Source organism: Rhipicephalus sanguineus, chromosome 1, assembly GCF_013339695.2.
Source record: "Rhipicephalus sanguineus isolate Rsan-2018 chromosome 1, BIME_Rsan_1.4, whole genome shotgun sequence".
Taxonomy (NCBI): Eukaryota; Metazoa; Arthropoda; class Arachnida; order Ixodida; family Ixodidae; genus Rhipicephalus; species Rhipicephalus sanguineus.
The window spans coordinates 263,996,166-264,010,056 of NC_051176.1; the positions used below are offsets into that span (position 1 = coordinate 263,996,166).

Consider the following 13,891-nt stretch of genomic DNA (forward strand, 5'->3'; position numbering starts at 1 on the left):
TGCGACCTCCCTAACGCCGGCGCGATGTTCTCCAAGAAGTCCAGAGAGTTGATGCTGAAGCACATGAGGATCACGCCTGTGCCCGTGCGCGATAACGACCGAAACCGGTCCTCTAGCCACTTGGAGAGTTTCGGCATCGTGCGCAGAGCGTTCCTAAGGGCCTTCTTGCTCCCCGCAATGATGGGCACGTTGGGGCAGAAGTGGCGCACTTGCGACCTCCCCAACGCCGGCGCGATGTTCTCCAAGGAGTCCGGAGAGTCGATGCTGAAGCACATGAGGATCACGTCTGTGCCCGTGCGCGACAACCACCGTAACCGGTCCTCTAGCCACTTGGCGAGTTTCGGCATCGTGCGCAGAGCGTTCCTAAGGGCCTTCCTGCTCCTCGAAATGATGGGCACGTTGGGGCAGAAGTGGCGCACTTGCCACCTCCCCGTCGCCGGCGCGATGTTCTCCAGGGAGTCCGGAGAGTCGATGCTGAAGCACATGAGGATCACGTCTGTGCCCGTGCGCGACAACGACCGTAACCGGTCCTCTAGCAACTTCTTCGCGCATTCCGGCATCGTGCGCAGAGCGTTCCAAAGGCCCTTCTTGCTCCCCACTATGATGATGGGCACGTTGGGGCACAAGTGGCGCACTTGCGGCCTCCCCGACGGCGGCGCGATGTTCTCCAAGGAGTGCGGAGACCGTAACCGGTCCTCCAGCCACTTCTCCTTGGCGAGTGCCGGCATCGTGCGCAGAGCGTTTCGAAGGCCCTTCTTGCTCCCCGCTATGATGATGGGCACGTTGGGGCAGAAGTGGCGGACTTGCGACCTCCCCGACGCCGGCGCGATGTTCTCCAAGGAGTCCGGAGAGTCGATGCTGAAGCACATGAGGATCACGTCTGTGCCCGTGCGCGACAACGACCGTAACCGGTCCTCTAGCAACTTCTTCGCGCATTCTGGCATCGTGCGCAGAGCGTTCCGAAGGCCCTTCTTGCTCCCCGCTATGATGATGGGCACGTTGGGGCAGAAGTGGCGCACTTGAGGCCTCCCCGTCGCCGGCGCGATGATCTCCAAGGAGTCCGGAGAGTCGATGCTGAAGCAAGTGAGGATCACGTCTGTGCCCGTGCGTGCCAACGACTGTAACCGGTCTTCTAGCCACTTCTCCTTGGCGACTTTCGGCATCGTGCGCAGAGCGTTCCAAAGGCCCTTCTTGCTCGCAGCTAGGATGGGCACGTTGGAGCAGAAGTGGCGTACTTGCGACCTCCCCGACGCCGGCGTGATGTTCTCGAATGAGTCCGGAGAGTCGATGCTGAAGCACATGAGGATCACGCCTGTGCCCGTGCGCGACAACGACCGAAACCGGTCCTCTATAGCCACTTCTTGGCGAGTGCCGGCATCGTGCGCAGAGCGTTCCGAAGGCCCTTCTTGCTCCCCGCTATGATGATGGGCACGTTGGGGCAGAAGTGGCGCACATGCGGTCTCCCCGACGCCGGCGCGATGTTCTCCAAGGAGTCCGGAGAGTCGATGCTGAAGCGCACAAGGATCACGTCTGGGTGCGGCAGTGGTCGCAACCGGCCGTAGTTCTGCCCCGCTCTTCCCCGCAAAGCCAGTTATACCTGGAACTCGACGCCGGTGGCGTTGTTCTCGAATAACGTAGGCACACAGGCCACCGGAAGCGGAGCACCGCTTCAGACTATCAGAAAGCATGTCTTGTCGCCCTCACCGTCTACAACTACCACTTGGGTTTTGCTCTGATAGCCACAATATGTGCTATTCCGTGCGAGTCAACGTAGGCTTCTTCGCTGGGCGCTTTCTTCTTCTTCTTCTCGTTCTTCTGAGAAGCCTTGAAACCTTATTCCAAACAGGATTAGCAAGCCTATGCTTCACATAAACGCTTGAGCATAACGTACCGTAGTGGCCTTTCGGCTATGAAAAACGGCATTATGTGGGCTACGGATCTACTTTTACCAAGAGTGATTGTAAAATGGAGAGAAAGAAGGGCGCATTGGTGTGAATTCATAGCTGCTTACGGTGGAGCCACAATACGAAGACAACGACGTTACAGAGGGAATCATCCATAGGCTACAATACTTCTTCTTGGCCAATCCCCCAGAGTGGGTAAGTGCCAAGCTTGGTAGGCTACAAACAAACGACAACAATATGCTTGCATAGATATTTCCATTCTACACATTATATCCTAGGAAAGTTTCTGTTGTGTTGTGATTGTATACACCAGTTTCGGTTTCCCAATTGTTCTGTAAGAATGCCAGGGGGCGCCGCTCTGGCATTCATGTTCAACAGGCGACGTGTAAATAAACGCAGTGTGTGAAGAGTACTCGTTGAATGCGGACGTTTCTTATTCTTTGGCGCTTCGCGTCAAAACCGCGTGTTCGTGGCTGGTCGGCGTCCGCCGCGTCGGTCACCGCCGGTCTTCCTCCACTGCTGCTGCGCCAGGACTACCAGCCGCAACACAGCAGTTTCCTTTATCAACACAGGCAGAGAGATGTTTACTCAGCGGCGGGGGTATTTTTAGTTGTATCAGGGCAGTTTTCGCGATATCAGAACAAATATTCAGAAGATATTAAATCAGCTTGCTTTTTAATACTATACCCGAAAATTTAATTCCTGCAGCGGAGGCATAAGCGCCATCAGTGAATGAAAACGAAACGTACCATCCTCACTGATAAGTTAAGCAAGACATGCGCTGTTCTAAAAATTTAGTTTTTTTTTTATTACGTGAAGTTTAAGTACTACAGGGTCTGGTACAAATAATATCATTACCAAGTGAAAATGACCAAAAAAAAGGTAATATGTGTAAGCAAGAGTAATAACCAAGTCGAAGAAATGGTATATTCGAGAGAAAAAAAAAGAACATTGATTCCGCTTTCACAGGAATCGTTCATAGCACGAAAGCAAAAAGCGCCTCCGTAGAAATAGTTGCAGCTGTGCTGGACGGGAGGAAATACAATTCACGCAGTGTGTATTGCTGTTGGGCCGGTATGACAGCCTTCTACGCGGATGCACCCATACTGAGATCCACTGGCACATCTCCGTCTAGCATTTCGATCCGACTCCATAGTGTCATTGAGAACCAGGTAAGTTGCGTCGCGCTCAGGTTCATGAATGAGAGAGGAGCAGTTCGTAGAGTGCGCCTAGAACGCGTGTGCCTCGCTGAACCGACGCAGTCATGAAGACTTCTGTGCGAGTGACATGGGCCGTTTTAAGCTCTCCTATGGCGCTTACTGCAATCACTGTTGCGAAGTACCCACTACGCCACAATTCACCATTTTGCGAAGTGGCGAAGTGCCCACGATGCGTCCATTTATTGTTTTCTTTTTCAGGTTACTGTTTGTTTTAGCATCCTAATAAACGCTCACATTACCTTGGTAGCAGACGGCCAGCGAAAACAGTATACCATACATACTGACGATTCAAACGTGTGGCAAACCAATTACGGCACGAAATTCAGTAAGATGAATGCAGTGCTCACGGATTGAAACGCACTTAGGGCTAAGTAATTCAAGCACCGTCGTTTCCACCGTCCTCATTTTGTGTCATAACGGCGTAATTTTGACTGAAACACTTACGTCGGAGACTTTAGCGGCTACGATTCGTAGCGACATGACGCGTTTATCTCGTGCGATTGCGCATACTAGTCGTTATACTGAGTGTTTTGATGTAGCGCTTCAATCCGTGAGCATTGTACATGCCTAAAGCACCTACACGCAACGAACAAACGCAACACACACACGCACACACACGAATCAAATACCACATCAAACGACGTCAAGTTATTTTTTTTTCAGCGCATATGAATGCGTTAGCAAATTTTGCGTAAATTTCACGGCATGTTTTTCTTAGAATGCTGCAAACGCGCGAGGAATGTTCGCGTATCAAGAAGCGCCTGGTCTCGACAGTCCGCGGAGTACTCACAATGGCGACCCGCGGCGAGCACCTGAAAGTTTTACGAATGGCGAATTCCTTCGGGCTAACAGCATTCCCTTAAAAAAGAAACAGACTACACGGAACATATATATGTGACGGTTTTGTGCTATATATAGTTTCGCAGCTTTCACTTCGCGGCGTGCAGCTCTACCGGCAGCTTTCCATTTAAAAATAAAATGAAATGCTGCGAACAGGCGAAGTGAATCTGTTAAAGCTTCAGAACATACCAAATTTTACGCAGGCTACCCCACATAAAAGGAGAAGATTCTCCAGGCTACATTACCGGGCAGGAGTGGGATGGGAGTATCCTAAAGGTAAGCAGCAGCACAGTGTTTAAAACCGATATAAGTTGTATGTTAGCTGCTTTCTGCTATATGTCTCAAGCTTTCCTCTCTGCATACACCTTTTGTACAGTTACATGTGTACATTAATCAAAGATAAATTATCTTTGCACGTAACAGGCTCTTTTTAACCCACCAGACTTCTTCTAGCGACTGTGCCCATTTTTCGAGCTTCAAGAACTCGTCTGAACAAATTGGCTAACAGCAGGTAGCCATTCTTTTCACTTGCTGAAGGAAGAATCGGTTCATATTACCGCTCTTCGTTGCAGATTTACGGCGCCCTAATTTTAGTGAACTTATCCCATTTTAGTTTAAAAAGTGCAGTTTTAGAGTGGATGAATGAGGAACCTGGTGCGTGCGCGAGGTTGAACCTTTCGTCTAAACACAGGACAATTAATTTAAACCGCTCGGGCGGTTACCAAATGAGAACGTAGCTTGGGATGCATTTCAATGGGGACACCCTGAACTACACGCGTCCTCGTTTTAACGCGGCAAACATAAATGCCCTGTTTCAGCTGTGGTACACGGCGCATTGACTTCAACGCGGTGTGGCCATACACGTGGCGGCGCCGTGCCCAAAATAGGCGGGAAAGGCGTTTCGTGCAGAGTGCCGTTTTACATTTACAACTACTCGAACCGCGCTCTCTTGATCGAGGCCGACGCGAGCCCTCCCGAGAGCAATTCGCGAACGCTTAAGCGGGCTCGTCTCCTACCACTGGGGTTCGCCGTAGATGTTGAACGCAGGACAGCCGCGAGTCCATCCTTATTAAATCGCACGCAGTATACACAAGAAGTATGGAGAACAAAGGGAGCACTGGACACAAGCTCATCAGCTCCATTAATTCCGCGTCTTTATGATGAGTTACTAATGACGTACGAACGCCAACTCACCAAATATGGTTTACATCGCGTGGATCAACGTGAACCACGCTGACGTAAGATGTACGGACTATACATGACAGGGGAATGCGCAGGCTTCCTTTCAAGGTTTTCGGAGGAAGCTTCTAGGGATCACGCATGAGCGCGAAAGACAGCGCAATGGACACGCAAAAGGAGAAGATTGTATGACCTGTTAGGAAGACCGGCCTGCGTGGTCGTGAAGGGGTCTCGGGCCGGTGGGGCACCAGTCGACTGCGAACAAGAAAGAACGTTATAAGAGAGCGAAGAAACGTGATGTATTTTAGACGCTGAGAATATTATCCAGAAAGCGCTAGAACGTCGCTCTCGTATGTATGACCCGAAGTATTCACGCAGTTCACTTCAACTCCCACCGCCTTCATTGATGTCAATACAGTTACTGTATATGCTACCTAAAGGTGGCATATACAGTAAGTCTAGATGTCAGTATAGGTAAAGGAATCCAGAAGACTCACGCGGTTCGTACGACGGTTGGCGACCTGGCTACGATCAAGCGCGGCTCGGCGAAATGTTTTGGCTACGTGTGTAGGTATACGCGTATGGGGCGCGCCTTGTCGATCCTCACATCGCATGGATTTCGTTTTGTTCGCGTTGCTGCTGCCAAAACGAGGCAAGGAGGAAACTGTCGCCCTCCCTGACTTTAACCATATAATCAAAAGCGAATGCAGATAAATGTTTCGTTCTCGGGAAGTAAACGAGCACACTGCAGTCCAAGCAGGATTAGGCAGCATACAGGCTAAGCCGCATCAAGGTTAAGAGGACGAAGCTACTTTTTTGTGGCGTTACTGTGGACAGGTTCACTTCTGTGAAGGGATCACAGGTTGGATGACCGAGATGCCATGCGCTAGCAAAACGGTATTTCGTACTGCTGACAGGTGCGCGCGGGTCGCTACGCAGCGGAGTATTGAGAGCTCCCTTTTTTCTTTTTTACTAGAAGGCGTGTGGTTTTCAAAATCGAAAGAAACTGACGTCAAAATCATCTAAGTACTGGCTGCTTCTGGCGATTCGTCCCAACAATTTCTGCTTTCTCTGAATCCGGCGTTCGAGATATTTAGCCATTGCTATCCGCAGTCAAGTATCTTCCTAATGCCGACAAGAACGAAAACTCACGCAAGCAACTCTAAATTAACATTCAACAAACACTTAAAAATCACCGCCCTTACATGTGGCGATGGTTCACCGGCGAAGCCGAAAGGGGCGGCACCGGTGCTTATCAATAGGTTTATCACGGATGCATTTCAAGGTGGATAACCAGCGAAGCTGCGTAGCACACGACACAAACGTGACACTGAATTTTGATTAAAGTACAGAAATGCACAGAATTTTCATGAAAGGTATGCAGGAACTCCCTTTTGAATGTATCGCATTCTTTTTTTTTTTTTAGTTTTCTATTTGAGCAGCATGCGTCTTTTTGCCGCCGCATGCGTCGTCTTGTCTGGCTTGCCGCATGTGCTTGGCGTTTCATGCACTATCTTGAGGAGCCATTTGAGAAGCATGCGTATTTATGTCTCATTCTCCGTTTCGCGACACTTTAATGGACTTGCGGTTAGTATAGCGGAGTTTGCCCAATTTCTGCGGCGCATGCGTTTTTGCCCGCAACACTTCGCTTTTAATGGCGCAGTGGCGGGTAGTGGGGCTTGTCCAATCACTGCGGCACATGCCTACACTATGGACAACGTGTCAACGGACACCCGTTCTGCCTCGGCGTATACAGCTTCGCTCTAACATAAGTATGCCACTTTCATAAACGTTGTGAAGGTTGATTTACACCGTTTAACAGACAGCGGCGGTCATTCAGTCTGTCCCTTGGCTTGCCAACTTGGATACTTCATATACACCGTACTATGCGAAAATGTGCTGCTTACACGAGTGCTGTACAAGAACGCCTTTCTCGTCGCACAACTTAGTTCGACGCGCACGAAATCGTGATAAAGCACCCCAGCACGCCGTTTCGCACGATCTCAAAACAAGGCGCGTCAAACGGGGTAAAAAAAAAAAAAAGAGCAGCTTCCGTGCGGCGTTTGCTGCTACTCACGGTTGACGTATAGTATACCGAATAAGAAGGAAAAAAAAAAACAGGGTGGTAACGACAATACCCCCATGGACGACAGGATCCACAGACAGTGGCGGTGCGGTATACGGTCCTTTTCTCGAAGCACCGCGGCCCTGATCGGTTTGCGTTCTACCGGTCACTACAGTACCGTATTTTTTATCGGGCAAACAGAAAAATGGAGAAGGGGAAAAAAACTTTCCTTCCTCTTTGAACCGGAGGGCATTCTGCAATGCCGGAAGTCTCGTGTCCGAAGGTGTTTCGATCTGCACTGGCAAGAAACGTATCTTGCAACAAGACCTCGCGTCGCCAGCAAATACGACTGACAGAAGATTGACAGAGAATTGGTTTAATCATTTCGAAATGCGGAGCACTTTAGGGGCCCAGGCTGGCGTCTCATGTTTCCTGTCATCTCCTGTGATCTGATGTGGTCGCTTGGCGTCACGCAGGCAAAACCATGATAGGATAGCCATGTATCATAGCTGCGTATAGTATATATAGCAAGGGGTGGGAAAGGGAAGTAGGATGAGAAGAGATGTGGGGTCAGTAGGAGGGAGAGGAGGGCGGAGAGTGCACCACTGCATCACAAGTGAACGTTTCCTTTCCCGCCATGGACGCCGAGCAGGCTACACGTCTGGAACGCCAGCGCGCGCTTGCCCGTGAACGTAAGCGTCGCCTGAGGGCAGGCGAACCACTGCTATGCACTTTCTACAGCTTTCACGTCGAGTGCAACTGCATACATTTTTTTTCTCTCGAAAACACACATACACACACACAGTTTTTTTTTTCTTCAAAAGTGGCGGATTTGAATCGTGATGCGACAGTACCGCGAACTTTACTAGACAGACACACCAGAAGAAGCGCTACTGCATTTTTTTTTCTTCGCGATAGTACCAGATGAGTTGAGCCGAAAAAAGTAAAAGCAATTGACTGGTTGATGCCACTTATCACGCGAGCAAACGTTGCATTTTTTTTTTTTTCTTTTTGAAAAGCGGTAACAAGGAACGAAGATAATCTACATATCTCGGATTATGCATTGTCCCTGCGACAGGAGAACGAGGGCGAAGTGCACTCCGTCAAGATCCACTCTGCCTAATGAGAGCGAGCCGCGCCCACGCGGCGTCGGCGTGCGTCTGCCACCGTGGAGCAGGTGTCGAAAGTTGGGCACCGTTTCGCGTGTCACAGTAATGACATTTGACGGTGGCGGCAACGGTGTCGAGCTGTCGCTGAGGCGCCGTATCTGGCTGTAGTCACCGGTGTTACTCCCACTTGTTCATTTCCTCCTCAATGCACGCGTCATCACTTCATTGCAAAACACAGCCGCTAGGTAGGCTGCAAAATCATTCGCACTCTTCTCTACTAACCTTCAGTGTTTACTCTAGAAAGTGGTAGGGTTAACTGAATTCCGCAGTGGTGCGCCTGTAAATCACTCCATTTCTTTTACGGTAAGCTATGCCAATGTAAGACTCACAACGCTACAAAAAAAAAAAAAAGGGACGGGCTAACACCAACGAACACTAAGGCGTACTTGCAACAAAATGAAAAAGAAAACGAAACGAATAATTAAGGAAAACGCGAAACAACAACAGACGGAGGCTGTACGCACATATGCAAGCCCCTGACACTTCGAACACATTGCCGTGTCGATAAACAAGTATTTATACCTTTCTTGCGGCCACAAGTCGTGAGCAAGGTATACTTTTCCAAGCGCAGTGACTGATTTTTCAGCGCCATCAGTTTCTACTTCATAGCTAAGATCATTTGCTGCAGCTTTGCTACGCATAAGGCGAGCAGACAGTCCGACACGCAAAAAGAAAAAAAAAAAAGAAAAACGCGCACATCTAACGCGATGCTGGAGTACGACTTTATCTGCACATATAGGGTGCAGAGCGCGTTGACATGTAGTTGATAGGTGCGCTCAAAAAAACGACGAAGACAGTGCAGCGAGAACAACTCCACCGTCCCCTTAATGGCTTCTCACTGGGGACGGGAAGAGGTTTATTCTAGAGCGCAGAATGCGCTTAGTCTTCGCGCTCTTGGCCAACAAGACGGTCACCGCTACAGTCTACCTCGCGCACGACGTTCTTGACCTGCGCCGAACATTCCAGGTGATCCGGAGGCTTCGAGCTTCGGCATGGGGCGCTCTTCCTGAGGTGCACAGGCTCCTTCACCGTAAGGGAAGGATCCGGTAGCTCGTTCGGGACGTCGGGAAGGTCCTTCTTCGACAGTGGCCGCTACCGGTCGTAACCCTCCTGCCTTTTGCTTTGCCTTGGTGAGTCCTGTAGCGGGCGCGGGTCGTTGCGCTGGTCCCCTTTGTTCCCCGCAGAGATGTTGAGCACGCCGGAGCTGAAGTATCGCAGCTCTGGCCTCCCCGACTCCGAGGTGTTCTCCAGGGAGTCGGGCGACTCGACGTTGAAGCAGATGAGGACGATGTCGGCAGTCCGGCCGCAACCGCTCATTGCCCTCCTTCCTCATCCGCTTGGTCTTCGTCGGCTTTTTAGCAAGCACGTCTGCTGGCGCAGATCTTACTTGTTCACTGCAACGATTTCGGCCGCGCCGGAGAGCAAGTGGAGCAGTTATGGCCTCTCCCACACCAGCTTCTTCTCGTAGGAGTCGGGGGAGTCGATGTTGAAGCAGGTGACGACGACTTCGGTGCGTCGGCCGCAACCGGTCATAGTCCACCTGCCTCTTGCGCTTCTGCCACGTCGGTTCTGCAGCGTGCGCGGCTCGTTGCGCAGATCCTTTTTGTTCCCCGCGGCGTTGAAACCGATGGTGCAGAAGTATCGCCGCATTGGTCCCCCCGACTCCAGGTCGTTCTCCGAGAGTCGGGTGAGGCGATGCTGAGGCAAATGAAGACGGCATCGATGCCCGGGTTCGAAGACGCGCCGCAACCGTTCGTGGTCTGGCTGTCTCGCTGTCCTCACAATGCCAGCTCCACTTGTTTCCCCGTCTACCTCCGTGTCGGCGACGTCGTTCACGGAGGCAGCAGGTGGACGGGTCTCTGGAAACGTGACCTTGGCGGAGACGATCAGGAGACACGTCTTCCGCGGGCGCTGTTCTTCTTCTTCTACTTCTTCTTCACGCACCATCTTACAACCTTGTTCCAGAAGCAATATGCAAGCGTAGCATATATTGTTCTCACTGAACAGAAGATGTCGCGTCTCAAGGCAACTCCTTGCCTAATAAACAGTGAATCTACGTTAACTGATAATATTTAACATGACAGCAAGATTGCAGAGTTAGAGTGGACAATTCATAGCTGCAAGATGAGAACAAAGAAGTTCTCGAGCGAGAGCAGAGGCGCCATTTTCGAAAGTGATATTTTTCTTTACTCACGGCACCGCGTACTTTATCGCGCATGTGATCTCGTTCGCACGCGCATCGGTGTTACGCAAGCGTGCCAAATATGGACGCTTGTCAGCACGCAGTTCATCGCGGATGGCGCCCGACAACCGCGTTACGCTCATGTTCGAGAAAATAATTATTTCATGAAACTGACACGCTCCTAAACACACTAAAAATATTTACTGGTTAAATGTGCCCTCAATACTTCCAGTACTAAGGGGAAGTTATGCAAGTTCACACCTTGTGGGAATGCGTGAACGCGAAGCTTTCGTGACGCAACAAGTTGAAATTATGCATTCTGGCAAGAGACGCGATATCGATTTCAATACAGAACTCGCCTTTCTTCCACCACGGTAAACCTCCTAGAGCAAGTGGAAAACTTATCGCTTTATTTAGCAATGAAACATGCCGAATCACTACAGAGACGGCATGGTCGACCTGGTAAATAAAACGCGCCACAGCGTCAAAGAACGAAGGGAGACGTGCAGCCAACTTAAGAGATGAACGCTTCGGTCAGCAGATGCTACGGTGAAAACTTGCGTTGACAGCGATGACAACGGTAAAGCTAGCTAATGTTTGCTTATTTATTTCTGCGTCTTTGGCCTACGTGGAAAACTAATACGCACGTGTGCTGTGCAGTCTGCAAGACGTGACAATCTCGAACAGCTATAGTTGGCACGATAGAAGTATACGGGCGATTGCGATTGAAGAGAGAACAGGACTGCTGTGCTGAGACACCGAGGTTTCATCACTTCGTTGGACACGTATTTCCTTTTTTTTTTTTTTAATGTGTGGTTCAAATCGTCGAGACAGTAATGCTCAGCATCACGATCAGAAAAGTTCGGGAGGATTCACACGGAAATGTTTGCTTGAACTACTAAGGCTTTCTTGAAGGGAATGCGCTATGCAAAAGTGCATTTCAGATATACTTATCGGCTGGTGTGCGGGCGGGCACGACGTCATGCCTCTTGGAAACGCGACGGAGCCTTCCAGTGATCATTTAGACGGAGGATTAATAAACGTTTATTGTGCGAAATATCAAGAAAGTTCTTTTTAGCGCTAAGTATGCGGCTCCCTCAGTCAACAGAGCCGAATGCCGCGGCCGGTGGCCAGTCCACCTGACTGTGGTGAACCTCCAGGGTCGGTGCCATTTGCATTGCCTCCGAGGTTTCTTCGATAGATTGTACAGTATGTTGTTCTTAAATTTTCGTAACTCTATTGCTTTATCTTAAGAATCTATCGCGCGGCGTGGCACACCAACACAATGTGTTGGGGATGTTTGGTACATCGCAGAAAAGGCGGACGTATAGGGAGCCCAAGCTGAAGTTTGGGGGCGACGTTCGCGCGGCTGAGCTATGCGTTACTGGGGGCAGACGCTGCCCGCGAAGGCGGTCGGATTTGCCAGCGGCGGCAAAGACACGTGCGTGCATGTGCTCCTCATTCGGCCCAAAGCACTGGTAGTCAGCAACAGTAACATTGTGACGCACCACAGATGCAGTCCGACAGCTCTGCGCGTGCGCGGAAGTGGGGGCGGCAGTGTTGTGGCCGCGGATGCCCCATTTGCGTTAAGAGCACTAGCGCTGCTCGACGTTGCTTTGGAAGCCTATAGATAGCTTGCACGTGATGTCATGGACGAAGCTTCTTAAGGTACTGGCACTCCACGATGGCAACTTTGATGACAAACAAGTTGCGTCAACGTGAAAACGACGTGGCAGGAACGTCCCTGTGCGGGAATATGGAAAGAACCTGCATGCGATGTTTTGATAACATTAATGTGACATTGCAAACGTCACGTCCCCACATGCTGGTGCTTCAACACGGCGGTTTCAGTGACGTCAGTGCAAGCCATCCACGGTGCACGCGCCCTTCTGGTAGCGGTAAAGTCGCGAAACGCCGCTTTATCTCAAAGGCTTTCGTTCTGGCGATACCGGTTGTACCGGCCCAGAGCAAAACACTACCAAAACGCCCGGTAGCGGCTCGAAAGCCCACTGTGGCTTTGAGTGCCTTTTTTGAGACATATTTCGATTCACGGGCGACGAACGCTGAATCCCATCAAGATAATCCTCTCCGGGTTCACTGTTTTTTTCTAATATCACACTGTTTGGTGGGGGATCGGAACTTTCTCCTCTCCTCTGCCTTTGCGTTAAGCCAACAAAATTGCACGATTACCATGCTCCTATTCCCTAGTACTACAAGGGAAGCCCACACCGAACGAGCACACGACAAAACTGCGCGAGCACAAATTTTTTTCGAACGTACTTCTTGAATTAATGTTATCTATATGAAATATTGGCTCGAAGGTAATAACATATTGTATAAGTGCGCATGACAAAGCGACGAAGACACTTTATAGAGAAGCGCATCCTGCCTCCAACCGGCTTCTCATTCGAAACAGAAGACAGGATAGTCCGATTTGTCTGCATCTTCTTCTCGGCCTCTTCGCATGCAAGATGGCCATCGTTGCAGTCTCGAAAACATCGTGAAGCCTACCTTTGGTCTTGGTCACGGTGTAAGAACCACCGTGGTCTTGGTAGAGGATTCTGGGTTCAGCCTTCGGTATTGCGGCCTTCTGTCATCCGTCGCGTATTCCACCGCGCGCAATGGACACCTGCGACGTCTTGGAGTACTCGCGCGTTGGTTGTTCCGAAAGTCATTTTCGATTCGCGACAAGAACGACGGGCGCGCTCCCTCAAAACTGGCGCCGCTGCCGCCATTCCAACTCCATGTGGTTATCCAGGGAGCCGGGGAGTCGATGCTAAAGCACATGAGCACATGAGGCACATAAAGCACGCCGGTGGCCAGGTACAACAGTGGCCGCAACCGACCGTAGTCCTCGCACTGCTTCCTCGCCTTGTCAGTTATGGCAGCGGATGCGGGCGCTTCGTCCCCAAAAACAAGGGGCGCGCTCCGGGAGAAAATATGCAGCTGCAGCCTCTCCAACTCCATGTAGTTATCCAGTGAGTCGGGCGAGTCGATGGCGAACCGCATTTGGTTGATATATGTGTCTGGGCGTGACCGCGGCCACAATCGGACACAGTCTTCCTGCCAGTTCTATTTGGCCTTTGCCCCTTCTGTAGCATGCGCGGGTCCTTGCTCAGATCCTTCCTGTGCCCTGCAAAAAGTTCACTCTGGAGCACGGGTAGAGTAACGCTGGCCTCTTCGACTCCTGGTCGGTCCTCGGGAGTCGGGCGAGTCGGCAGTGCAGGAAATGGGGACGACGTTCGTGCCTGGGTATGGGGACGAATGAGACCATTCATAGCCTTTCTGCCCCACCGTATCCAACAATGCCAGTTCCGCTTGTTGGGAATCGA

The 13,891-nt window shown here is 50.7% G+C and overlaps 3 protein-coding genes across 3 annotated transcripts in view; all 3 read right to left on the bottom strand.

Moving 5' to 3' along the window:
- The window catches only part of LOC119382712 (LIM domain-binding protein 2), a 213,115-nt gene that overhangs the window by 146,473 nt on the left and 52,751 nt on the right, over window positions 1-13,891 (bottom strand). Inside the window, exon 2 of the mRNA XM_037650549.2 lies at window positions 5,337-5,398. The gene's annotated coding sequence lies outside the window, so the exon portion shown is untranslated. The remainder of the gene's footprint in view (window positions 1-5,336; window positions 5,399-13,891) is intronic.
- On the bottom strand, window positions 1,349-9,694 carry LOC119382745 (ras-like GTP-binding protein Rho1). Its single transcript, XM_037650578.1, has 2 exons — window positions 9,504-9,694; window positions 1,349-1,508 (listed from the first exon to the last, which is right to left on the bottom strand). Exons 1-2 carry the CDS (start codon window positions 9,692-9,694, stop codon window positions 1,349-1,351), a joined length of 351 nt encoding a protein of 116 aa, XP_037506506.1.
- On the bottom strand, window positions 9,812-10,324 carry LOC119382753 (ras-like GTP-binding protein Rho1). The gene has a single exon (XM_037650591.1). It carries the CDS (start codon window positions 10,322-10,324, stop codon window positions 9,812-9,814), a length of 513 nt encoding a protein of 170 aa, XP_037506519.1.